The 26,908-nt window shown below is 47.3% G+C and overlaps 3 protein-coding genes across 4 annotated transcripts in view; all 3 read left to right on the top strand.

Moving 5' to 3' along the window:
- Positions 1-293: 293 nt before the first annotated feature.
- LOC132536343 (mucin-16-like) lies at positions 294-7,339 on the top strand. The gene is made up of 2 exons (XM_060184017.1): positions 294-6,820; positions 7,282-7,339. The coding sequence occupies exons 1-2, from the start codon at positions 294-296 to the stop codon at positions 7,337-7,339; spliced, it is 6,585 nt and encodes a 2,194-aa protein (XP_060040000.1).
- Positions 7,340-13,667: 6,328 nt separating this feature from the next.
- LOC132536341 (mucin-16-like) lies at positions 13,668-22,435 on the top strand. Its single transcript, XM_060184014.1, has 5 exons — positions 13,668-13,795; positions 20,260-20,340; positions 20,422-21,691; positions 21,772-21,943; positions 22,187-22,435. The coding sequence occupies exons 3-5, from the start codon at positions 20,598-20,600 to the stop codon at positions 22,433-22,435; spliced, it is 1,515 nt and encodes a 504-aa protein (XP_060039997.1). The 5' UTR covers positions 13,668-13,795; positions 20,260-20,340; positions 20,422-20,597.
- A 594-nt stretch (positions 22,436-23,029) lies between these two features.
- The window catches only part of LOC132536342 (mucin-16-like), a 29,772-nt gene continuing 25,893 nt past the window's right edge, over positions 23,030-26,908 (top strand). For both annotated transcript variants that reach the window (XM_060184016.1, XM_060184015.1), the window contains exon 1: positions 23,030-26,070. In XM_060184016.1, the coding sequence (XP_060039999.1) occupies positions 23,097-26,070 (2,974 nt within the window). In that variant the 5' untranslated portion in view covers positions 23,030-23,096. The remainder of the gene's footprint in view (positions 26,071-26,908) is intronic.

The following is a 26,908-nucleotide window of genomic DNA, read 5'->3' as shown; positions in this document are numbered from 1 at the left end:
CATCATCAAAGTCTTCCTCTGTGCAAGAAACCAACACTCCTCCCTTCTTGGTGTTATCACCTTCTTCAACTCCCTCCACATTGACTGGGAGGATCTTTTCTTCTGAAGCCACTGTGACTTCACTCATTACCTCAGGCCTGGTTGTGAGCACTGGAAAGATAGGGACAAGTATAGAAGCTGGAATCAGTTCCTCTCCAAGTTCAAGTGATGCCACAGCTAAAATACCGTCTATTTCTGAAGCCACCACAGCTATGGTGACAGTTCAACATTCCTTAAGCACAGCAGTGCCTAACATGAAGACTACCAACTCTGGATGGGAATTACATCCTTCCTCCTCAGCAGACTTAGAACCAACTAACATCACATCTCCGGTGGTGTATCCTACCACCCTCATGGACACCACCGTTTTCACCTCAGTGCCTGACTCTTCAGAAACTGTCAAGACTGAGGCAGAGGTAACATCTACCACAACACCCTCCGAAGAGACCAGCAGCTCCCAGCAGACCAGCTCCACCACTCAAATCATGACCATCCTCTCTGGAGTCTCCTCTGAGACCATCCCTAAGATGTTCAGGACTGATGTCATCTCCTCTATTGTGACATCATCTCCTGGCTCTGTGGAAACCACCACAGCTCCAGAATTGACCAGCAGACTCTCTACCTCTCCCACCAAGGCAGAACCTGTAGAGATGGCCAACACCACACCACCAGATGCTTCTGTGTTTTCATCCAGGGATTCACTTAACTTGGGCACACAAACTACAGTCACTGAGGCTGACACTGACTCACCTGTTACTCAGAGTCCCCCCTCCACAGAGATGGTCACTGCCAAGATCACAAGCTCAGAGGGTGTTTCATGGACAAAGCCTTCCTCTGAGGGACAAACCATTATTTCATCCAGTCTGATGCCCTCGTCACCCATGATCTCACCGTCCCCAGTTTTTTCCACATTACTGGGGACTAGCCCTTCCTCTGAAGCTACTGTGACTTCACTTCTCACCCCTGGTCTTAAAACAACACACATGGAAGCCACAAGCCTTGAACCTGGATCCACTTCTCCAAGTTGGAGCATCACCAGAGTTGAGGCATTCACTGCTCCTGATGGTACCACAGATACAGAATCAGATCATCTTTCTGAAAACACCACTGTAGACAAAGTGGGTACCAGCCCCTCTGGAGAAGCATCACAGTCTTCTGTTCTGATGGATTCAGCATCATCCAAAGCATCTTATGCAGTGGGAAAATCTTCCACCAGTGGTGCTACCACTGTCTCTACAGCAGTGCCATTTTCTTCTGAAACTGCCAACATAGCGACAGAGCCAATATTCACTCTGAGCACCACTGGGGAGACTGGAAGCTCTCAGAAGTCTAGCCTTACCACAACAATTACAACTGTCCTCTCTGAAGTATCCCCTGAAACCACTATGGAGGAATTCACAACCAATGTCATTTCCTCTATTAAGACATCTTCCTCTGGCTCTGATCAAACCACAGAAACTCAAGAATTCCACACGGAATCCACCAGCAGACTCACTACTTCCCCCATCATGGTAGAAACTCCAGACACGGTCAACCCCACACCCATGGATTCTTCTGAACCATCATCGCTGAGTTCACGTAATTTTGATGCATCAGCCATGTACACCCAGGCTAGGACTGATTCAACCAAAGTCCAGAGTGTTTCACATGCAGAGGTAAACGCTGTCAAGAGCACAAGTTCTGAGGATGTTTCATGGACAAAATCTCTCTCTGTGGAAAATGCCAACACTACATCCATTCTAGAGTCTTCACCTACCGTGACATCTGCCTCTCCAGTTTCCCCCATATTGCCTTGGAACAGCACTTCTGCTGAAACCTCTGTCATTTCACATTTGACCACGGGTCTGGCCCATACAACAGATGTGGTGAGGACAAGCTTTGGACCTCTCACTTTGAGTCACACCACTCTTGAGGTACACACTGCTTCTGAAGCCACCACAGAGACAGAACCAGCCCACTTTTCCCAAGATGCAGCTCTGAGCAATGTGAAGACCACCATGTCTGGACAGGAATCACATTCCTTAGTCTTAGGTGACACAGAGCCATCCAAAGCTACGTCTCCAGGGGTAATATCTTCCACCAATGTTACTACCACCTTTTCCACATCCACGCCTTTCTCCGATGGAACTTCAAAGATCATGCCAGAGTCAACATCTGCCCTAGGTCACAGAGATGAGACTGATGACTCACAACAAAGCAGCCCCACCACAGGCATAACCACTGTCCATTATGAAATGCCTACCATCACCCTTACTGAAAAATTCACCACAGATGTCTTATCTCCTCCAGGGACAACCATACCTGTCCCTGCACAGTCCACAGTATCTCCAGAATTCTTCACAGGACTCTCCACCGGACTCTACTCCTTTCCAGTAGAACCTACAGAAATGTCCACCACCACACAAACAGCTTTCTCTGAGGCTACATCACAAGAGGGACTTACTTTGGATACATTTACTACAGCCTCCTGGGTTGACACTGACTCATCCGTAACTCGGAGTTTCACACACTCAGAGATGACCTCTGTTGAGAGCACAAGGCCTGAAACTGTTTCGTGGACAAAGCTTTCTTCTGAGGAAATAACTGAAACTCCATCCTCCCTGGTATCTTCAGCTGTCACAACTCCCTCATTCACTGTGTCCTCCTTGTTACCTGAGAGTAACCCTACTTCTTTGTCTTCTGTGTCTTCAATATTTTCCCCTTCTCTGATTAAGACCACATCTAATTCTCTTCAAAACTTGAGCAGCACCACAGTTGATGCCTTCTCCATTTCAGAAATGGCCACAGATACTAGGACAACTCACCTTTCACAGAACACACCTTTGAACACAATGGTCGCCACCACCTCTGGAGAAGAAACCTATTCCTCTGTTACATTTCACTCAGAACCATCTGAAACACCATCTCCTCTAGGAATATCTTCCACTAATAAGGCCATCCTAGTTTCTGCATCAATACCTTTCTCTTCTGAAACTTCAACCATTGAATCAGAGCCAACATCCACTCTGAGCCACACTGAGGAGACTGGAAGTTCCCAGCAAACCAGCTTCACCACTGAGACCATCACTGTTTTTTCTGAAGTGATATCTAGTACCACTACAGAGATATTGAGGACTGATGCTATCTCCTCAAGAGGGATGTCCATCAGTGGCTCTGATAAATATACAACATCTTCGGAATTTCTCACCAAACTCTTTACTTCTCCCATCTTGATGGAACTTACAGACACAACCAGCATCCCACAAGTCGATGACTCTGGGGCAACATCACAGAGTTTACTTAGCAGGGACACATCAGCCACAATCACCCTGGCAGATATTGACTCAACGGTTACTCAGGGTTTTTCACACTCAACAAATACTACTGTCAAGAGCCAAAGCTCTGAGACTGTGGCACCAACAAAGCTTTTCTCTGTGGAAGAAATCAGTACTTTTCTCCCAGAGTCTTCACCTGTTATGACTTCATCCTCTTCAGTTCCCTCCACATTACCTGGGAGTAGTTTTTCCTCTGTTGCTTTAACCACTTTACCTGTAACTTCTGGGCCAGTCAGGATGACAGACATGGATGATACAAGTCTGAGACCTGCAACCACTTCTCATCCAAAATTAAGCAGTACCACAACTGAGGAAAACAACACTACTGAAGCCATCGCAAAGACAGAGACAGTTCATCTTTCCCAAAGTACAGCGGTCAACAAAGTGGGCACCACCACTTCCGGACAGGAAGAGTATTCTTTCTCAAGGGAAACAGAGCCATCCAAATCCAGTTTTCCTGTGGTATCTTCAACCACTAATGGGGAAGCCACCATTTTCACATCAATACCTAGCTCTTCAGAAACGAGAACACAATCAATGTCAACATTCCTTCCTAGTATCTCTGAGGAGACCAGTGACTCTAAGCAGACCAGTTCCACAACAGAGACAATGAGGGTCCTTTCTCAAGTGCCCCCTGGTGCCACTCCTGAGGCATTCAAGACTGAATTAGTCTCCTCTGACCTGACACTCATACCTAGCCCTACACAGTCCACTGTGTCTACAGATGTCTCCACCAGGCTCTCTACTTCTCCCATCATGTCAAAACCTACAGAAATGAACAGCACCACATCCATGGATTCCAGTGGGTCAGCAGCATTAGGTCCATTTTCCTCAACCTCTCCTTTCTCGGATTCCACGACAGGGACAGTCTCCTCTGTGACTCAAAATTGGACGCACAGAGAGAGGTCCACTATCAAGAGCACAAGTTCTGAGACTGCTTCATGGACAGAGCCTCCTACTGTGGAAGAAACCAGTGCTTTGTCCACCCTGGTGTCTTCACCTGAGATGACCTTCTCCTCTCCAGTCTCCTCCACATTCAGTGAGAGTAGCCCAGCCTCTTCAACCACTATGATTTCCATCTTTACCCCTGACTTGGTTAATATCACAGACATGGTAGATCCAAGTCTGAGACATGAAACCAGCAGCTCCTCTCCAAGTCTGAAGGGTACCACAATGGAGATACTCATGTCTTTACAATCTACCACACATGCAGAGTCAGCTCATGTCTCCCAAAACACAGACGTGAACAATCTGGAGACCACCCATTCTGGACAGGAACACCATTCTTCTTTCCCAGTGGACTCAGAGTCATCCAAAGCCACTTCCCTTATGGTATCTTCTACCACTAATAGGGTTTCCACGCTTCCCACATCAGTACCTGGCTTTTTTGAAATGTCTAAGACTAAAGTAGAGTCTCCATCCACTCAAGAAACAAGCACTGTCCTTTCTCATATGCCCACTGGTACCACTCCTGAGACCTCCAGTACCAACATCATCTCCTCTAGTGGGATATCCAGCACTGGTGCTGAGGCAACGGTGTTCCCAGAAGTCACCACCAGACACTATGCCTCTGCCATCATAACCGAACCTACAGACATGATCAATACACCATCTCCTTTCCTGGGGACAACCTCAAAGCATTTTCATGGGCTAGCTACATCAGTCACAGAGTCTTGGACTGAGACTGACTCATTTGTGAGTTCTCCACACTCAGAGATGGCCTCTGTCCAGAGCACCAGTTCTGAGGCTATCTCAAGTTGGACACAGCTTGTGTCTGTGGAAGAAACCAATGCTCCATCCTTCCTGGTGCCTACACTTGACATGACTACTGATGTTATCACCTCTAGAGGGATGTCCATCAGTGACTCAGATAAATATACAACATCTCCAGAATTTCCCACAGGATTCCCCGGTACCAAACTCTTTACTTCTCCCATCTTGGTGGAACTTACAGACACAACCAGCATCCCACCAGTAGATGACTCTGGGGCAACATCACAGATTTTATTTAGCAGGGATACATCAGCCACAGCCACCTTGGCAAACACTGACTCAACAGTTACTCAGGGTTTTCCACAGCCAACAAGAACTATTGTCAAGAGCACAATCTCTGAGATTGTTACATCAACGAAGCTCTTCACTGTGGAGAACACTACTCCTTTCCCGATGTCCTTGTTACCTCAGAGCAGCCCTTCCTCTACAACTGTGATGTCACTAGTCACCCCTGCTCCAGTTAAGACCACTGACATGGGTCATACAACTAGTTCCCCTCCAGATTTAAATAGCCCCACAACAGAAGTCCTTTCTGTTTCTGAAACCACAGTTTTCACCTCAGAGGTGAAGACCTCAGACACTGTTGGCCCACGGTTGAGTCCTGGGTCCAGTTTCCCTCCAAATTCGAGCAGTCCTACAACTGAGGTGGTCACTATTTCTGGCGCCACCACAGGTGAACAATATCTTCATTTTCCCTCTGTTACAGTTGTATCCAACATGGAGACCACCAGTTCTGGACAGGAATCACATACTTTTGTCTCTGCCGATTTAGAGACTTTGCAAACCACACCTCCCACGATATCTCTGACCACTAATAGAGACACTACGTATTCCACATCAATGTCTCATTCTTCTGAAGCTGGAAAAGTTGACAGAGAGTCATCACTCAGGCTTAACGCCACTGATAAGACCAGCAGCTCCACAACAGAGCATTTCACGACTCTCTCTGATGTGCCCACTGCTACCGTTACTGAGACATTAAAGACAGAACTCATCAGCTCTGGTGGGGTGGCCATACCTACTTCCTCTCAGTCCACGCTAACTCCAGACTTCTCTACCGGGTTCACCGCCGGGCTCTCTATCTCCCACATCACAGTGGAACCTTCACAAGTGACCACCACCAAACAAGCTGGCTTCACCGGGTCACAGATTTCATTTCTTCTGGGGACATCAACCACACACTCCTCCACGGAGACTCACTCAGCCATGACTCTGAACTTGGCACAGTCAGAGAGGACCAGTGTCAAGAGCTCAGGTTCTGAGGATGTTTCTTGGACAAAGCCTTCCTCAAGAGAAGAAACCAGCACTCCATCTTTCCTCTTGTCTTCCCCTCCCATGACCCCAGCACACTCTCCTAAATCTTTCTTACCTTCCTCCACTACATTCTCTACCAACTCGGCCTCGATTTTCACCTCTGATCTTGTGACAACCTCAGGTGGGTCGGGCACAAGCTTGGGACCTGGGGCCAACTTATCTCCACTACCGAGCAGCTCCCTGATTAAAGTACCTACCATTTCTGAGTCATCCACAAATACAGGAGATACCCATTCTGCTACACACTTAGCAGTGACATCAAGTTCTGGACCCGAAATCCATTCTTCTGTTCCAGTCCATTCGGACTTGTCCAATGGCACTGTCTTGTCCCTGGAGGACACTACTATTCCTACATCAACACCCACTTCATTTGAAACAGAGTCACTTTCTTCTGGGACAATAGGACTGAGAGACATGAGCTTAACCCTGGAATCCAGCTCAGCCACTCCCACAAGCTTATCTCCATCTCCTCCCTTGACTCATTATCTCAAGGGTCCTAGGACTGATGTCACCTCTTCTGGACTATCATCAATATCAACCCCATCTCCATCTTTACCATATACAGAAGTCCCAGTGGGAACAGCCACCAGCTTTCTGGGTACTGTCTCCACAGCTGTGTCTTCTAGGACAACCACCTATCCAGAATCCAAGAGCTCTCTGCCCCTATCAGAAAGTACACATCCCCTGAGCACAGCTGAAGCTGTTCCTGGTGATGTGTTGACAACTTCTGTATCACTTGCTCCAAGTGGAATTCCCAGTGCCAGTTCATCAGACTTCGCTGAGAGCTCATTCTCAGGGAAAGATTCAGGTTCTTTGTATGTCACTGTGCCCACCATGGCAGACGATCAACTTTCACCAACTTCAATGCCAACCCCCTCCTCAACCTTCTCTCCTACTGACTTTTCAACTAGCTCAGCCCTCCATGGGATTGCTCCCTTACCAAGTATTTCACACATGGAGGACCCCAACCTTGGGGAAGTAAATGTTACTGCTGAACAACCATCAGTCAGTACTTTGGATACTAAGACCCAGCCAGTAAAAACTTCCTCTCTCCCCATTTTGGACACTTCAGTGACAAAAAGTGATGGATTGGAAACTATGACAACTCCCTCTCAATTTCTTCAGCTCTCAACCCTGTTGGCAAGTAAGGACCCATAGTTCCTTTCCTTTCATCCTTTGGGGGTCAGAGTAATTATCTCTTTCCCCAAGAGATTAAAAAAAAAGTTAACTCGTTTATTATCACATCTGTAATTCTTTCTTTAATTATTTTTTAATATTTATTTATTCCCTTTGTTGTCCTTGTTGTTTTATTGTTATAGTTATTATTGATGTCATTGTTGGATAGGACAGAGAGAAATGGAGAGAGGATGGGAAGACAGAGGGGGGAGAGAATGACACCTGCAGACCTGCTTCACCACTTATGAAACAATTCCCCTGCAGTTGGGGAGCTGGGGGCTCGAACCGGGATCCTTACACTGGTCCTTGTGCTTTGCGCCACCTGCACTGAACCCACTGCACCATCGCCTAACTCCCTTTTCTTTAATTATTTTAAAAAATTATTAATTATTGGATAGAGACAGAAGTGGAGAGGGGAGGGGGAGTCAGAGAGAGACAGAGAGACACCTGCAGATCTGCTTTACTGCTCATGAAGTTTTCCTCCTGCAGGTGGGGACTTGGGGTTTGAACTTGGGTCCTTGTGCATTGAAACATGTTCACCCAGCCAGGTGCACCACTACCTGGCCCATTAAAAAATTTTTATTAGCGATTTAATAATACTTGACAAGATTCTAAGATAATAGGGGTACAATTCCCACCACGAGTGTTCCATGTCCCATCCTCTCCACTGGAAGCTTCTTTATCCCTGTTGTAGGAGTATGGACCAAAATTCTTTACACATCTATAGTTCTTTCAGCAAGCACATGTTGATCTAGTCTTAGTTCCAGGAATTGGAGTAGGCATGGAGGAAACAGATTAATAAGGAAATAGTTAAATGATTAGAGTTACATTTGCTTGTGGCTTGAAAGTCCCAGGTTCAATTGCCCACACCACCATAAGCCAGAGCTGAGCAGTGCTCTGGTAAAATAAAAATAATTTATATACAGAGCTCCGTTATTCAAAATATCTTCTAATATTACAACTAATGCTGGTGTTAATAACAGCAGCAACAAAAGCAGAGATTCACCGGGTACTTATTTTGAATTTAGCATTAATCTAAGAATTCACTGGGACACAACTGGAAGGAGGGATTATTATAAAGCCTTCATTTGACAGATGGATAATTGATATGCCTAGATGTTAGGCAATTTGATCAAAGTCACAAATTGACAGGTGGTTAGAACTAGGGATTCTGGGGGCTGGGTGGTGGTGCACCCAGTTCCACACACATAGTATGAAGTGCAAGGACTCATGCAAAGATCAGGGTTCAAGCCCGAGCTCCCTCCCTGTAGAGAGGCTGCTTCATGAGCAGTGAAGCAGGTCTGTAGGTGTCTTTCTCTCCTTCTCTCTTCCTCCCCCTCCTCTCTTAATTTCTCTCTGTCCTATCCAAATAAAATGAGGAAAAAATGGCCACCAGGAGCATTGGATTCCTAGAGCCTAGACCGAGCCCCAGTGATAACCATGGAAGCAAAACAAACAAACAAACAAACAAAAAATAAAAAACCTAGGAGTTCTTGTCTATCACTAGGAATTGTTGCTTCTAGGCTAGGCAGGCATAGTCTGAGAGATTGAAGGGAGAGCTCTTCTCCTTCAGTAACAAGGAATGGTCATTTTTTTTTTTTATTGATTTAATGATGAACAAGACCCAAGACCATAGGATAACCGGGGTACAGTTTCCACCACCACAGTTCTGTATTCCATCCACTTCACTGGAAGTTTTCCTATTCTTTATCCCTCTGGGAGTATGGACCCAGGATCATTATGGGGTGCAGAAGGTAGAATATCTGGCTTCTATCATTGCTTCTGCAGTGCCGTACTTCTTGTGGGGAGGCCTCTTCTTGAGCACAGACTCCTGGCCCTCCCACTTTGTTACATACCAGATGCGGGGATCTAGAAGAATGCACTCTGAGGCAGCAAGTTAGAGCCTTACGGGACGCAGTGTCCGGTGCTAGTGCTGCGACAAGAGATGACCTGGGGGGAGTCGGGTGGTGGCAGTGGGTTGAGCGCACGTGGCGCAAAGTGCAAGGACAGGCATAAGAATCCTGGTTGGAGCCCCCGGCTCCCCACCTGCAAGGGAGTCACTTCACAGGCGATGAAGCAGGTCTGCAGGTGTCTGTCTTTCTCTCCCCTTCTCTGTCTTCCCTTCCTCTCTTCATTTCTCTCTGTCCTGTCCAACAACAATGACATCAATAACCACAACAAGGGCAGCAAAAAGGAAAATAAATAAATATTTTAAAAAAGAAAAAAGAAAAAGAAAAAAGAGATAACCCGGTGAATGTTTGGTGAACAAATCCGTTTATTGAACAATACAGGGTTTTTAAAGGGTCTCAGGAGGAAGTGACATGTGTATACCATATATGGCAAAGGGAGGCAAAGGGTCTGGGGAGGGTCAGGACTTTTCCAGTAATTGTTAAGCAAGAGGTTTAATTGATTAAAGGAACAAGGAAGCAAGGTTATCAGTAACCAGCAGGCAGAGGAGGGTCCAGAGGGCAGAGAGAAGATAGATCAGACATGATCAAAGGAATGGAATGGGTGGGGAAGTAGGGAGGGGTTCTTCAGGCAAAACAATGATTTTGTAGATAATAAGGGAGTTGTCTGTTGTGTCAGGGAATGCAGGGTGCTTGTGAGGCCGGGATGCTATTATGTGGGGCAGATCCTGGAGGTGTGTCCTTCCTTGCTCAACCTCTTAGCAGAGAGAGACTGATAGGATTAGCCGTGCCCCTCAGGCACCCATCTTTTAATGGGGGGGGGGGCTTCCCACCAAGCTTTACTGGATCCTCACAATTTCCTACATTCCAGTGACCGTGGACATTGGTCGTTAGATCCCATACCCCCCAGCCTGTTTTTGTCTTTCCCGAGTAGAGCAGAGCTCTTGGGAGGTGGGGTTCCAGGACACATTGGTGAGGTCATCTGCCCAGGGAAGGTGAGGATTCTGACCCTGTTTCTTAAGTTCTACCTACAAGTGAGCTCGTGAATGGATTAGTCTTATAGGCAGCAGTGTGATACTTGTGGGGCATCATGGTACTCTTAGAGCCCTGTGGGATGCCAGGGCTTAACTTCACATATAAGAGCTTGAGATTGAAATCAGTCATAGAATCAGCTGAATGGAGCCGTTTAAACAGCATTTTAGGGAGTTGGGCGGTAGCGCAACAGGTTAAGCGCACGTGGTGCAAAGCGCAAGGACAGGCAGAAGGATCCTGGTTCGAGCCCCCGGCTCCCCACCTGCAGGGGAGTTGCTTCACAGGTGGTGAAGCAGTTCTGCAGGTGTCTGTCTTTCTCTCCTCCTCTCTGTCTTCCCCATCTCTCTCCATTTCTCTCTGTCTTATCCAACAACAACAACATTAATAACAACAACAATAATAACTACAACAACAATGAAACAGAACAAGGCCAACAAAAGGGAAAATAAACAAATAAATTTAAAAATAAATAAACAGCATTCTACTGGATGGTATGACTTATTTAATTTATTTGTTTGTTTTGCTACCAGGGTTATCACTGAGGGCTCAGAGTTGGCACTATGAATCCACTGCTCCTGCAGTCATTTTTTTTTTCTCCAATTTTTTTTGGATAGGACATAGAGAAATTGAGAGGGGATAGATGGTAGCGCAGCGGGTTAAGCACAGGTGGCGCAAAGCTCAAGGACTGACGGAAAGATATATAGATAGATGTTATTGTTGTTGTTATTGTTGCTATTGCTGTCGTTGTTGCTGGATAGGACCGAGAGAAATAAAACGAGGAGGGGAAGACAGAGATGGGGAGAGAAAGACTCACACCTGCAGACCTGCTTCACAATTCATGAAGCAACCCCCCCACCCCCTGCAGAGGTAGGGAGCCCCCCTCCCAGAGGCTCAAACTGGGGTCCTTGTGCCGGTCCTTGAGCTTCATACTATGTGCTCTTAAACCCAGTGCACCACCACCTGGCCACCCCATTTCTTTTTTAACATTTTTTTTCAGGAGTTAATGGCTCATTTGTACATGTGTAACATTTCTCACTTTTCTTTATTAGGGGTTCAATATTAATTTACAAAATTACATGTCAACAGGGGTACAGTTCTACTCTGTTCCTACTACTGGAGTTGAGAATCCCAAGTCCACCATGGTTCTCCCAAGGTTGCAGACATAGGCTAGCCATCATCTCTACAACTATCTGTCTATTTTTGTACATAATTGCCCCTTTCTGCCAATCTCAGTCCTCTCTTCCCCTCCAAGCCACACATAATCCTATTACTACATACAAATCTCTCTCTCCTTTTTATTCTCTCTCTCTGGGACCTGAGGGATCTGGAGTTCAGAGCCCTCTTAGCCTCTTCCTCCTGTCACTTTGCCCCCACTGGGAATATGGATCAGAGCTATTTTTGGGGGGGTGCAGAAGGTGGGATTTCTAGCCTTTGTAATTGCTTCTCTGCTCCAGTTGGGCATTGGTAGGTGGATCCATACCCCCAGCCTATTTCTTTTCTTTCTTTTTTTAAATTATTATTTATTTATAAAAAACCATAGGATAAAAGTGGTACAACTCCACACAGTTGCCACCACCAGAACTCTGTATCCCATCCCCTCCGTTGATAGCTTTCCTATTCTTTAACCCTCAGGGAGTATGGACCCAAGGTCATTGTGGGATGCAGAAGGTGGAAGATCTGGCTTCTGTAATTGCTTCCTCGCTCAACATGGGCATTGACAGGTTGATCCATACTCCCAGCCTGCCTCTCTCTTTCCCTAGTGGGGTGGGGTTCTGGGGAAGCGGAGCTCTAGGACACATTGGTGGGGTTGTCTGTCCAGGGAAGTCTGGTTGGCATCCTGATGGCATCTGGAACCTGGTGGCTGAAAAAAGAGTTAACATATAAAGCCAAACAAATTGTTGACTAATCATGAACCTAAAGGCTGGAATAGTTCAGATGAAAAGTTGGTGGTGGGTGTTTGTCTCCGTTCTATAGATAGCTCGTAGGCCTATTTTAGTTATATTCCAAAAGGCCTGTGGCTATACTAGGTTTTTTTATTTTGTTTTATTTTGCTCCCCTGAGCCTGAAGCCTGTTTCTTTTTTTTTTTTAATTTTTTATATTTATTTATTTTCCCTTTTGTTGCCCTTGTTGTTTTTTATTGTTGTTGTAGTTATTATTGTTGTTATTTATGTCATTGTTAGATAGGACAGAGGAAATGGAGAGGGGAGGGGGAAGGCAGAGAGGAGGGTGAGAAAGACAGACACCTGCAGACCTGCTTCACTGCCTGTGAAGAGACTCCCCTGTAGGTGGGAAGCCGGGGGCTCGAACCGGGATCCTTACGCCGGTCCTTGTTGAAGCCTGTTTCTGTCTTTCCTTAATGGGCTAGAGTTTTGGAGAGGCAAGGTTCCAGGACACATTGGTGAGGTTGTCTGCCCAGAGAAGTCAGAATGGAATCATGGTAGCACCTGCAACTAGGTGTCTGGGACTAGAGGTCTTTCAGCTATAGATAATGGGTCCAATTGCGTCTTGTTGTATTTATTTGTTGTTTTTTGGAGGGAGATCTGATCCGATCCCTGCTAGTCTACGGCTACACCTCCTCTTAGTTCTGCACAGAACAATTCGACCCCCTCTAAGTCCTCCTCTGCCGTCATGTTCCAGGACCTGATTCCCTTCCCACCCCCACCCCAGAGTCCTTTACTTTGATGCAATACACCAAACCCAGTCCACATTCTGCTTTGCATTTTCTTAGTCTCCAACTTTTTTTTTAAATTATTGGTGATTTAATAATGATCCACAAGATTGTAGGATAAGAGGGGGTACAATTCCACACAGTTCTCACCACCAGAGTTCTGTATCCCATCCCCCTCCATTGAAAGCTTCCCTATTCTTTATCCCTCTGGGAGTATGGACCAAAGATCTTTATGGGGAGCAGAATGTGGGAGGTCTGGCTTCTGTAGTTGCTTCTCCGCTGGACATGGGTGTTGGCAGGTGGATCTATACCCCCAGTCTGTTTCTGTCTCTCTACTGGGGCAGGACTATGAGGAAGCAGGGCTCTAGGACACATTGGTGAGGTCGTCTGCCCAGAGAAGGCAGGTTGGTATCAACCCATGTTTTTTTTTCTTCCCCTCCTTCACCCTCACCTGCAGAGACAGATGGTACTGTGGAACATGTAACTAAGATACCCAATGAAGCACCACATGGAGTCACTGTGGGATCAAATCCTCTCCCCCTGGCGTCTACAACATCAACTAGCCTCAGAGGTAGGTTCCACTTGCCTGGTTTTCTTCTCTATTCAGAGGTAAAATACTTATCTTCTTTCTCCTCCTTTTCTTTTTTTTTTTTTTAATTTTTTATTTAAGAAAGGATTAGTGAACAAAAGCATAAGGTAGGAGGGGTACAACTCCACACAATTCCCACCACCCAATCCCCATAACCCACCCCCTCCCATGATAGCTTTCCCATTCTCTAGCCCTCTGGGAGCATGGACCCAGGGTTGTTGAGGGTTGCAGGAGGTAGAAGGTCTGGCTTCTGTAATTGCTTCCCTGCTGAACATGGGTGTTGACTGGTCGGTCCATACTCCCAGTCTGCCTCTCTCTTTCCCTAGTAAGGTGTGTCTCTGGGGAAGCGGAGCTCCAGGACACATTGGTGGGGTCTTCAATCCAGGGAAGCCTAGCCAGCATCCTGGTGGCATCTGGAACCTGGTGATTGAAAAGAGAGTTAACATATGAAGCCAAACAATTTGTTGAGCAATCATGGATCCCAAGCTTGGAATAGTGGAGAGGAAGTGTTAGGGAGGTACTCACTGCAAACTCTAGTGTACTTCTGCTTTCAGGTATATATTTTGCAGTAGTTTATGGATACGTGTGCACATATGCTCTCTCTCACAGAAACTGGTGTATATCTAGGTTATGGGACTTTGTTAGAAAGTGAACCACCTGAGATGAAATTAGAGTGTACTATAAAAGGAAAGGTCTCACCCGAGTAATGAAGCTGAAGGGTTGTCATTCCACACGTGAAGTCTCTGGACACAGTCTGAGGTGAAGCATGTTGAGGTGGCAATCGTTGTGTTGGTTAGGTTGTGATCGGCGGATGCAATATTATTTGATATGGATTGGGAGAGGCATACGGGAAAGTGGGCCCTGTCCAAGGGTTCCAGGACTGGGGGAAATATAGGCTCTATAGTGGAGATGTGAGGTTCCTGCTGTCTTAGGGTTCAAAAAGACAATCGATAGTTAATATTATCATCCCATTATTTGTTAATTGGGTTAACTTTGAAAAGTCCCTTTGTTATGGCTTCTCTCTTCCTTTCTTTCACCCTTTTCTTTCCTTTCTTCTTTCTTTCCTTTCTCCTATTCCTCTTCCTTCCTTTCTTCTTTCTTTCCTTTCTCCCTTTCTTTCTCTTCCTTCCTTTTCTCCCTTTCTCTTCCTTCCTTCTTTCATTCCTTCCTCTCTTTCTCCCTTTCTTTCCTCTGTAATATTTAATATTTTTAATTTAATTAATTTTTATCTGATAGAGACAGAGAGACCCCTGCAGCCCTGCTTCACCACTTGTGAAGCTTTCCCCCTGCAGGTGGAGACCAAGGGCTTGAACCCAGGTCCTTGCGCACTGTAGTGTGTGCGCTCCACCAGGTGCGCCACCGCCTGGTAGAACTATGTGAAGATCCCGTGGGCTTCCTTGGTGTAAGTTGCCTAACGGTTGCCAAGTATATGCTACCACTTTTATGTCTTTTACACCTTTGTCATCTTTCTTTCTTTTTACTTCTTTTTCTTTTTAACTGAGCATTACTCTGCTCTAGCTTCTGATGGTGCAGGGAATTGAACATGGGACTTTGGAGTCTCAGGCATGAAAGTCTCTTTGCCATAACCATGATGCTGTCTACCCCTCCAGATTTCATCTCCTTGACAGCATGTTAAGTGAGCTGAATTCAAAGCAGGATATACCCAACTCACAAATCCAACCTCAGTCTCACGTACGTTTAAAAGTGTCCATTAATAACTTATGTGTTAAAGAATATGAAAACATGGAGCCATCACATACAGGGAGCTCTGTTCCAGGAGGAACAATGGTAGAGGGGTAAAGTAAGTCTCTTAGGGGAACTGGGTGGTAGCCCAGCGGGTTAAGCACACATGGCATAAAGCACAAGGACCGGAGTAAGAATCCCAGTTCGAGCCCCCGGCTCCCCACCTGCAGGGGAGTCGCTTCACAGGCGGTGAAGCAGATCTGCAGGTGTCTGTCTTTCTCTCCCCCTCTCTGTCTTCCCCTCCTCTTTCCATTTCTCTCTGTACTATCTAGCAACAACGACAGCAATAACAACAATAATAATAACAACAAGGATAAACAACAAGGGCAACAAAAGGGAAAAATTAGCCTCCAGGAGCAATGGATTCATAGTGCAGGCACGAAGCCCTAGCAATAACCCTGGAGGCAAAATAATAATAATAATATGAAGCTTTGAAAATGTGTAACAATGGGCTGGGGAGACAGCATCATGGTTCCACAAAAAGACTCTGATGCCTGAGACTCTGAGGTCTCAGGTTCAGTCCTCAGCACCACTATCAGCTAAAACTGAGCAGTATTTTGCGCTCTCTTTATCTGTCTATCTAACTCTGCCTTTATCCAAAAATAAATAAAATAAAATATAGTTTTTAAATTTTTATTTATGTTTTATTTATTCCCTTTTATTGCCCTTGTTGTTTTTTATTGTTGTTGTAGTTATTATTGTTGTTATTGATATCATTGTTGGATAGGATGGAGAGAAATGGAGAGAGGAGGGGAAGACAGAGAGGGTGAGAGAAAGACAGACACCTGCAGACCTGCTTCACCGCCTGTGAAGTGACTCCCCTGCAGGTGGGGAGCCGGGGGCTCGAACTGGGATCCTTATGCCGGTCCTTGTGCTACGCGCCATGTGCGATTAAACTGCTGTGTTACCGCCTGACTCCCTAAAATATAGCTTTTTAAAAAGAATATTTGGGGGAGTTGGGCAGCAGCGCAATGGGTAAAGCATACGTGGTGCAAAGTGCAAGGACCGGCGTTAAGGATTCCAGTTCGAGCCCCCAGCTCCCCACCTGCAGGGGGAAAGCTTTGTGAGTGGTGATGCAGGGCTGCAGGTGTCTCTCTGTCCCTCTTCCTCTCTAGCTCCCCGTCTCCTCTCAATTTCTCTTTGTATCTGTCCAATAATATATCAAGAAAAACTTTAAAAATTAAAAAAGAAAATCTATAAAAATAAAAACCACTCTCTCCTCCAATCTAGGTCTTTTTCACCATTATACACCAGGACTCCAAAGTCCTCTATACTTTCTCTTTCTCTCCTTCTCCAGAGACCTTTTATTTAGTACATTAATGTTCTAAGTAAGGCACAAGGAAAGAGGGAGAGAGAGAGGGAGGGAGAGAGAGAGATAGAGGGAGAGAGGGAGAGACAGAGGGAGGGAGAAGAGGGAGAGGGAGAGAGGAGAGAGAGGGGGAGAGAGAGGTGGAGAGAGAGAGAGAGAGAGAAGACACTTCTTAGTCTAACATATGGTAATGCTGGGTATTGAACTTGAGACTGCTGGGTCCTCAGACTTGCAAGTCCTGTTCTCTTAACCCCTTGCATTATCTCCCTGGCCTTTGTAACTAAAATATTGTCTGTTCCCATGAGATAGAATGAGAAAGAGAGAAAAGGTAACAGCAGCAAATGCTGGAGAGGTTGTGGGGTCAAAGGACCCCTCCTGCACTGCTGGTGGGAATGTCAGTTGGTCCAACCTCTGTGGAGAACAGTCTGGAGAACTCTCAGAAGGCTAGAAATGGACCTACCCTATGATCCTGCAATTCCTCTCCTGGGGATATATCCTAAGGAACCCAACACATCCATCCAAAAAGATCTGTGTACACATATGTTCTTGGCAGCACAATTTGTAATAGCCAAAACCTGGAAGCAACCCAGGTGTCCAATAACAGATGAGTGGCTGAGCAAGTTGTGGTATATATACACAATGGAATACTACTCAGCTGTTAAAAATAGTGACTTCACCATTTTCAGCCAATCTTGGATGGACCTTGAAAAATTCATGTTGAGTGAAATCAGTCAGAAACAGAAGGATGAGTATGGGATGATCTCACTCTCAGGCTGAAGTTGAAATACAAGATCAGAAGAGAAAACACAAAGTAGAACCTGAGCTGGAGTTGGTGTATTGCACCAAAGTAAAAAAGACTCTGGGGTGGGTGGATGGGGAGAATACAGGTCCAAGAAGGATGACAGAGGACCTAGTGGGGGTTGTACTGTTATATGGAAAACTGGGAAATGTTATGCATGTACAAACAGTTGTATTTACTGTCAAATGTAAAACATTAATTCCCCAATAAAGAAATTTAAAAAATGAGAAAGAGAGAGAGAGAGAGACAACAGACATTGCTTAGTTCCAGAATACCGCCAGCATATGGTAGTTCCGGGGATTGAACCTGGGACCTCAGTGAACATGTGAGTTCTATGCCCCGACGTTGAGTTATCTTCCTGGGCCTGCATTTACAATTTTAATCGCTACATAATTATTTTCAAAATTGCATCAGCTTTCAGGAACATACTTTCTCATACCTTGATAAATAAGTCTGTACACATACATACATATATCTGCATGCCCTGGATAACTTTTCAGATACAGAGAGACAGAAAGGGGGCCAGGTGGTGGCAGCGCCTGGTTATATGCACACACTACAGTGCGCAAGGACCCAGGTTCAAGCTTCCATTCCTCACCTGTAAGGGGAAAAGCTTCATGAGTGGTGAAGTAGGGAAGCAGGTATCCATCTCTCTGATTTCTCTTCCTATCTATCTCTCCCTCTCCCCTCTCAGTTTCTCTCTGTCTCTATCCAATAGCACATAAAAAATTTTTTTTCAGGGGGATCGGGTGGTAGCGCAGCAGGTTAAGCACACCTGGCTCCCCACCTGCAGGGGAGTCGCTTCACAGGCGGTGAAGCAGGTCTGCAGGTGTCTGTCTTTCTCTCCCCCTCTCTGTCTTCCCCTCCTCTCTCCATTTCTCTCTGTCCTATCCAACAATGATGACATCAACAACAACAACAACAATAAGTACAATAAAACAAGGGCAACAAAAGGGAAAATAAATAATAAAAAAAAATCAATAACATTTTTTTCAAAAAAAAAAAAAAGAGAGAGAGACAAAGATAAAGAGACAGAAAGAGGGAGTAAAAGAGACCACAGTACCGGAGTATCCTTCAATGTGGTAGAGTCCAGACTTGAACCTGAGTCATACATAAGGCAAAGCAGAACACTAACAGTCAACTTCTTTTGCCTATTCTTGAGGAAGCCCAGGTATATGCTAGGCAAATGTCCTTTATTACTTCCTCTCCCTCTCTCTCTCTCAATCTTAAGTGGGTTCATGCCTTTGCGACACATAGTTTATTTTTATTTTATTTTATTAGTGATTTAATAATGATGAACAAAATTGTAAGATAACAGGGGTACAATTCCACACAGTTCCCACCACCAGAGTTCTGTGTCCCATCCCCTCCATTGGAAGCTTCTCTATTCTTTCTCCCTCTGGGAGTATGGACCCAGGATCATTATGGGGTGCAGAAGGTGGGAGGTCTGGCTTCTGTAATTGCTTCTCTGATGGCCATGGACATTGGCAAGTGGATCCATACTCCCAGCCTGTTTCTATCTTTTCCTAGTGGGGCAGGGCTCTGGGGAGGTGGGGTTCCAGGACACATGGGTGAGGTCATCTGCCCAGGGAAGTCAGGTTGGCGTCATGGTAGCATCTACAACTTGGTGGCTGAAAAGCGGTAAGATATAAAGCAGAATAAATAGTTTAATAATCAGGAACCTATAGATAAGAATAGAGCATATGAGATTTGGAGTCTTCACGTTAGAAGAAGCTAGGAAGTCTATTTTAGGTATATTTCCAGGGGTCCATGACTTTACTAATTTTTGCCTGAGCCCGACCGCTAACTTGCAGGTAGGCTAAAAGTATTGTCTGGGGAGTTGGTGTCAGAGCTGAGAATAGGACCAAAAAGCTGGATCAAGGCAGAAAATGGCTCCCACATTTGGGACAAGTGTATAAATATCATTAACGGGAGTCAGGCTGTAGTGCAGTGGGTTAAGCACACATGGCGCAAGGCGCAAGGACCGGCATCAGGATCCCAGTTCAAGCCCTGGCTCCCCACCTGCAGGGGAGTGGCTTCACAAGCGGTGAAGCAGGTCTGCAGGTGTCTATCTTTCTCTCCCCTTCTCTGTCTTCCCCTCCTCTCTCCATTTCTCTCTGTCCTATCCAACAACAACGACAACAATAATAACTACAACAATAAAACAAGGGTAACAAAAGGAATAAATAAATGAAATTTAAAAATAAATAAATAAATATCATTAATTATAAACCCCATCCATCTAAACTAGGGCCCATGTCTATTTTTACCTTTATTTATTGGTTAGAGACAGTCAGACATTGAGAGGGAATGGGGAGATAGAAAGGAAGAGAGACAGAGAGACATCTGCTGCCCTGATTCACAACTCACAAAGCTTTCCTCCTGCAGGTAGGGACCAGGGGGTGGTGGTGGTAGGGGGCGGCTCAAACCTGGGTCTTTGTATATTTATAACATGTGCACTCAACTAGGTGTGCCACCACTCGGCCCCTGTCATTTATTTCTCAACCCTTCTTTATAGAGGGAGAAAGAAAAATAAAAGTTTTATTGCCATTCTAGTGAGTGGTCAGTATTGTGTTCAAATTGTGTCTTTACCAGGACCTCCGACAGGAAGGATAAATCAGACAGAGACTTCTGCCACAACTCTGAAGTCCATCCGCGTCTCCACTCTCTCTTCAGGTAGGCTCACCCTCCTCAAGACATCACAGATTCCAACAGGTAAGATCATGGTGACCCCAGATGTCCCCCCTACTGTTACAGCTGTTGCAGCTTCAGTGCCCACAACAGCTGGAACAGAGATCAGGCCAGTGTTTCCTGAGACAACCTCACCCACCATCAGCAGAAGACCAGAGAGCTCACCCTCACAGGCCCCAAGTCCTGGGGCAGAGACACCTGCATCCATTCCAGCTCGAACTCTTTCCCCTGATGAGTCAGAGATGACAGCTTTCCGGGATCCCCAAGCGGCTACAGAGACCAGCCCCCCTGCCTCCATGACAACCCTGAATGTGTCCCTTCGTGAATCAGATGGCATGCCCACAACCAATCCCGTTTCCAGGGAAGACGTCAGTTCGCCAGTTTTGACGGTGACCGTGTCCCCTAGCACGCCAGGGATGGTAACTCCATCTCTTACCAGTCCCAGGGAAGTGACCAGCATGGTGGTTCTAACCAAAACTGATTTCCCAAGTGAAATAGACACTATGGCTTCCAGAGTTGGCCATCTTGGAACACAGAGTGGTTCATCCACACCATTCCCAACTGCCTCCCACAGTGTTCCAGAACCCTCGACCTCCTCAGATACCAGTTCTCAAGCAGAGAGCAGCCCAACCCACCAAGCTCTGAGGACTTCTCTTCCTGAGCTATCAGGGATGGAGATCTCCCAGGCCACCAGCTCTGACACAAAGGTCAGTTCAGTGTTACCTGCTCGGACAGACTCCCCACATGACCCTGAGGTAACAGCTTTGCCAGAGGAAGCCACTTCCGCCCTCTCCTCTGGGACCCACTCCCTGGATGAACCGGAAACAACAGCTTCATGGTTCCGCCCTGCACAGGTCAGCACCCCCATCTCAACTTCAGATTTTCCCCACAGTGAATCAGACATCCCTGTCACCAAGGCCACCGGTCCAGGCACAGAAGCCATTTCAGCCATCCCAACAAAGGCCCTCTCACCCAGAACACTAGGGATGGCGGATACAACTGTGTCCTTGGTCACTCATGCTGCAGAAACCACCCCAACTGTGTCCAGAACCACTCCCAATGTTGCCCAAAGTGAATCAGACAGCATGCCTTCTGTGACCACCAGCCTAGGGACAGAAGCCAGCTCAGCTGTGCCAACTGTGCCCATGTCCCCTGGTGGACCAGGAATGTCAACCTTACAGGCCACCAGTCTGGGGACAGGTGCCAGCTCAGCTGTGCCAACTATGTCCATATCCCCTGGTGTACCAGGAATGTCAGTTTCAAAGACCACCAGCCAGGGAACAAAAGCCATCTCAGCTGTGCCAACTGTGCCCATGTCCCCTGGTGGACTAGGAATGTCAGTTTCAAAGACCACCAGTCTGGGGACAGAAGCCAGCTCAGCTGTGCCAACTGTGCCCATGTCCCCTGGTGGACCAGGAATGTCAGTTTCAAAGACCACCAGCCAGGGGACAAAAGCCAGCTCAGCTGTGCCAACTATGCCCATGTCCCCTGGTGGACTAGGAATGTCAGTTTCAAAGACCACCAGTCTGGGGACAGAAGCCAGCTCAGCTGTGCCAACTGTGCCCATGTCCCCTGGTGGACCAGGAATGTCAGTTTCAAAGACCACCAGCCAGGGGACAAAAGCCAGCTCAGCTGTGCCAACTATGCCCACATCCCCTGGCAGACCAGGAATATCAGCTTCACAAGACACCATCCTGAGGACAGGGGCCAGCTCAGTTGTGCCAACTATACCCATGTCCCCTGGTGAGCCAGGAATGTCAACCTCACAGACCACCATCCTGGGGACAGAGGCCAGCTCAGCTGTGCCAACTGTGCCCATGTCTCCTGGCAGATCAGAAATGTCAACCTCACAGGCCACCAGTCTGGGGACAGAAGCCAGCTCAGCTGTGCCAACTGTGCCCATGTCCCCTGGTGGACCAGGAATATCAACCTCACAGGCCACCAGTCTGGGAACAGAAGCCAGCTCAGCTGTGCCAACTATGCCCATATCCCCTGGTGGACCAAAATTATCAACTTCACAGGCTACCATCCTGGGGACAAAAGCCAGCTCAACTGTGCCAGCTACACCCATGTCCTTTAGCAGACCAGGAATATCAACTTCAAAGACCACCAGTCTGGGGACAGAAGCCAGCTCAGCTGTGCCAACTGTGCCCATGTCCCCTGGTGGACCAGGAATGTCAACTTCAAAGACCACCAGCCTGGGGACAGAAGCCAGCTCAGCTGTGCCAACTGTGCCCATGTCCCCTGGTGGACCAGGAATGTCAACCTCACAGGCCACCAGTCAGGGGACAAAAGCCAGCTCAGCTGTGCCAACTATGCCCACATCCCCTGGCAGACCAGGAATATCAGCTTCACAAGACACCATCCTGGGGACAGGGGCCAGCCCAGCTGTGCCAGCTACACCCATGTCCTTTAGCAGACCAGGAATATCAATCTCACAGACCACCAGTCAAGGGACAGATGCCAGTTCAGCTGTGTCAGCTACATCCATGTCCCCTGGTGAACCAGGAATGTCAACTTCAAAGACCACCATCCTGGGGACAGAAGCCAGCTCAGCTGTGCCAACTGTGCCCATGTTCCCTGGTGGACCAGGAATATCAACCTCACAGACCACCATCCTGGGGACAGAAGCCAGCTCAGCTGTGCCAACTGTGCCCATGTTCCCTGGTGGACCAGGAATATCAACCTCACAGACCACCATCCTGGGGACAGAAGCCAGCTCAGCTGTGCCAACTGTGCCCATGTTCCCTGGTGGACCAGGAATGTCAACCTCACAGGCCACCAGCCTGGGGACAAAAGCCAGCTCAGCTGTGCCAACTATGCCCACATCCCCTGGCAGACCAAGAATATCAGCTTCACAAGACACCATCCTGGGGACAGGGGCCAGCTCAGCTGTGCCAGCTACACCCATGTCCTTTAGCAGACCAGGAATATCAATCTCACAGACCACCAGTCAAGGGACAGATGCCAGCTCAGCTGTGTCAGCTACACCCATGTCCCCTGGTGAACCAGGAATGTCAACTTCAAAGACCATCATCCTGGGGACAGAATCCAGCTCAGCTGTGCCAACTATGACCACATCCCCTGGCAGACCAGGAATATCAACCTCAGAGACCACCAGTCAGGGAACAGAGTCCAGCTCAGCTGTGCCAATTACACCCACATCCCCTGGTGGACCAGGAATGTCAGCTTCAAAAACCACCAGCCTGTGGACAGAAGCCAGCTCAGCAGTGCCAACTACACCCATGTTCCCTGGTGGATCAGGAATGTCAACTTCAAAGACCACCATCCTGGAGACAGAAGCCAGCTCAGCTGTGCCAACTATGCCCAAGTCCCCTGGCAGACCAGGAATCTCAACCTCACAGGCCACTAGCCTGGGGACAGATGTCCACGTGATTACTCCAACACCGAATGTTTCTCCTAGAGAGCCAGCAACGACAGCCTTCTGGGTCACCCATTCTGAATCCCAGAGCTTTTCAGGTCTTCCTGTATTACCCGGTTCTCCTGAAGTGCCAGGGGTGACAATCTCACTGGCCACCAGTTCTGGAGAAGAGGCTGGTACAGCAACCCTTCCAATCCTGACTGATTACCCACATGACTCAGCAGAGAGGACAACAGCCCTGTGGCTTACCAGTTCTGGGATAGAAGTCAGCTCCACCGTTCCCATTTTGAATGTCTCTTCTGGTGAGTCAGCTAGAACAGCTTCCTGGAACACGGATCACACAGAGACAGGCTTACTCATTTCTAACATCACACCAGATGTTCTCCAAAATGAATCAGAAACCACTTCCCGAGTGGGCACCACTCCGGGGGCAGGAGCCAGTTCAACTATTCTAGATACATCTCTTTTACCCAGTGTGCCAGGAGTGGCCACCTCTTCGGTCACTAGCTCTGGGACAAAGACCAGTACAGTTGTCCCAACTCTGACCAGTTCTCCACATGAATTGGAGACCTCAGCCTTAATGGGCACCCATCCTGAAACAGAAGCCAGTTCAGCTGTTCCAACAACTCATGGTCCCCCTGGCAAATCAGAGACAACCATCTCCTGGGTCACTCATCTTACAGAGACCAACCCAACAGTCTCCAGGACAACATCCAGAGTCTCCCATGGTGCATCAGAAACTGCTTCCCCAGTGGCCACCAGTTCAACAGTTTCAACTCTGACTGTCTCTCCTGGTGCACCAGGTATGGTGACTTCTCAGGCTACTGGTTCTGTGACAGATACCACCAGTGTAGTCACATCAACTCAGCCCTATTCTCCTGAGGAGCCGACAACCACAGATTTCACGGCCACTCAGCCTGAGCTACCAGTCAGTTCAACCATCTTGACTCCAGCGGTCTCTTCTGTTGCAGCATCTGTGACCTCTGTCATCACCAGCTCTGAATCAGAAACCAACTGGACCTTTCTGACTGGTTCGTCGCAAGAACCAGAGACCACAGCCACCCGGGCCGCCTCTTCTGAGAGAGAAGCTAGTTCAACTGCTCCAACTCTAACCGTTTCCACAGGGGGACCAAATGCCACAACCTTGTGGCCCACGTCTCCCACAGATGCCATCACCCATCCTGGAACAGAAGCTAGCTCGGCCATGCCAGCCCCAACTGTCTTCTCTCCTGTTCCAGAGCTGGTGACAAAATTGGTCACCATCTTTGGAGCAGAAACCAGCACAACTGCGTCAGTTCTGACGGACTCCCCATATGCACCAGACACCATAGCTTCTGAAGGAGAAACCAAGTCAGCTACCCCGGCGCTGACTGGGTTACCTGACACTTCCAGGGCAACAACCCTGGGGGTCACCCTCGTTTCAGAGACCAGACCTACAGTGCTCAGAACAACCCCCATTGGCCCCAACGGTGAATCAGACACCACACTTCCTGTAACCAAAACCAGCTCAACCATGCCAATTTCCATAGTCACTTCCGGTGTCCCAGCTAGCATGACCTCAAAAGTCATGAGTTCTGAGGTGACTACTGCTACAAGGACAATGTCAGGGACTCACACTACAGACCTAGCAGTCACCCACCTCAGTGCAGAAGTCTCAACGACAATTTCTGGCCCTTTCCCAGAGACCACACCCTCATCCCCCATGTCCCCCAAGATGGAGGCCAACACAACTCTTCCAGCTCTAACCACAAAGCCCTCTCTCACTACCACTCTTGTGATGGAGACCAGCCAGGCTGCTCTGGGTTCAACACTTGGCGTTCCTACGGAGTCACCCTCCCTCTCCACAGAGACCGGCACAGTTATTTCGGCCTCAACTCTTTCCCCTGGTTTCTCAGAGACCACAAGCTATCTCTATGTCACCAGTCCTGCCTCAGAGGCCAGTACAGGTAGCCCATCTCTGACCATTTTCCCTGGTGGTCTCCAACATGTATCAACGAGTGAGTCTTATACCGTAGCTGCTACGGAGACAGAAACGTCACCACCGACAACCTCGGTTGAGTACCCAGAATTCAAGACTATCCCAGGGAACACTGTGCCTTTGGTAACATCAGAGACCCCAAGGCCATCAAAACCCCAGCAGGGACAAGGATTGAGCCTAACCACTGTGCTGCAGACATCAGCTCTGAGGACCACAGATTTAACGGCAATAAGTTCAAGACCCACAGGCACTAAGATGTCAGCCACCTCCAGTAGCCTGGTGGGCAGTTCTGTTGCCCCTCTGAGCACAGCTGGGATGTCTACCTCGGCTTCTGTGAATGTGACACCAGAAACAAGTAAGAGGAACATTTTCTTTCTTTCTTTCTTTTTATTAGTGATTTAATAATGAATGATAAGACCAGGGGATAAGAGAGGTACAATTCCATACAGTTCCCACCACCAGAGTTCCATATCCCATCTTCTCCATTGGAAGCGTCCTTATTCTTTTTTCTTTTTAATTTTTATTTATAAAGTGGAAATATTGACAAGACCATAGGATAAGAAAGGTATAACTCCACACATTCCCACCACCAGAACTCCATATCCCATCCCACCACCACCCCTCTGAAAGCTTTCCTAGTTATGGACCCAGGATCATTATGGGGTGCAGAAGATGAAAGGTCTGACTTCTGTAATTGCTTCGCCGCTGAACATGGACATTGTCAGGCCGATCCATATTCCCAGACTGTCTCTCAGAAGCTTCCCTATTCTTTATCTCTCTGGGAGTATGGACCCAGGATCATTATGGGGTGCAGAAGGTACATGGTCTGACTTCTGTAAGTGCTTCTCCACTAGACGTGGATGTTGACAGGTTGATCCATACTCCCATCCTGTTTCTATCTTTTGCTAGTAGGGCAGGGATCTGGAGAATTGGGGTTCCAGGAAACATTGGTGAGGTCATATGCCCAGGGAAGTAAAAGTTGACATCATGGTAGCATCTGCAATTAAAGATACAAAGCAGGACAAACTGCTTAATAAGCAGGAGCCTAAACGTAAGAACATAGCAGATGAGATTTGGGGGGGGTCTTCATGTTGGAAGAAGCTAGGAAGGTATCTTTTATTCGTGTGTTAAAAATATTTCTTGGTGCCCTGATAGCGGTGGCACTAGGTTGAGTGCATGCAATACCTATACAA

The sequence above is a fragment of the Erinaceus europaeus genome, unplaced genomic scaffold (assembly GCF_950295315.1).
Source record: "Erinaceus europaeus unplaced genomic scaffold, mEriEur2.1 scaffold_500, whole genome shotgun sequence".
Classification (NCBI taxonomy): domain Eukaryota; kingdom Metazoa; phylum Chordata; class Mammalia; order Eulipotyphla; family Erinaceidae; genus Erinaceus; species Erinaceus europaeus.
The sequence above is the reverse complement of the archived record's forward strand: the minus strand, read 5'-3'. Positions and strand labels throughout refer to the sequence as shown.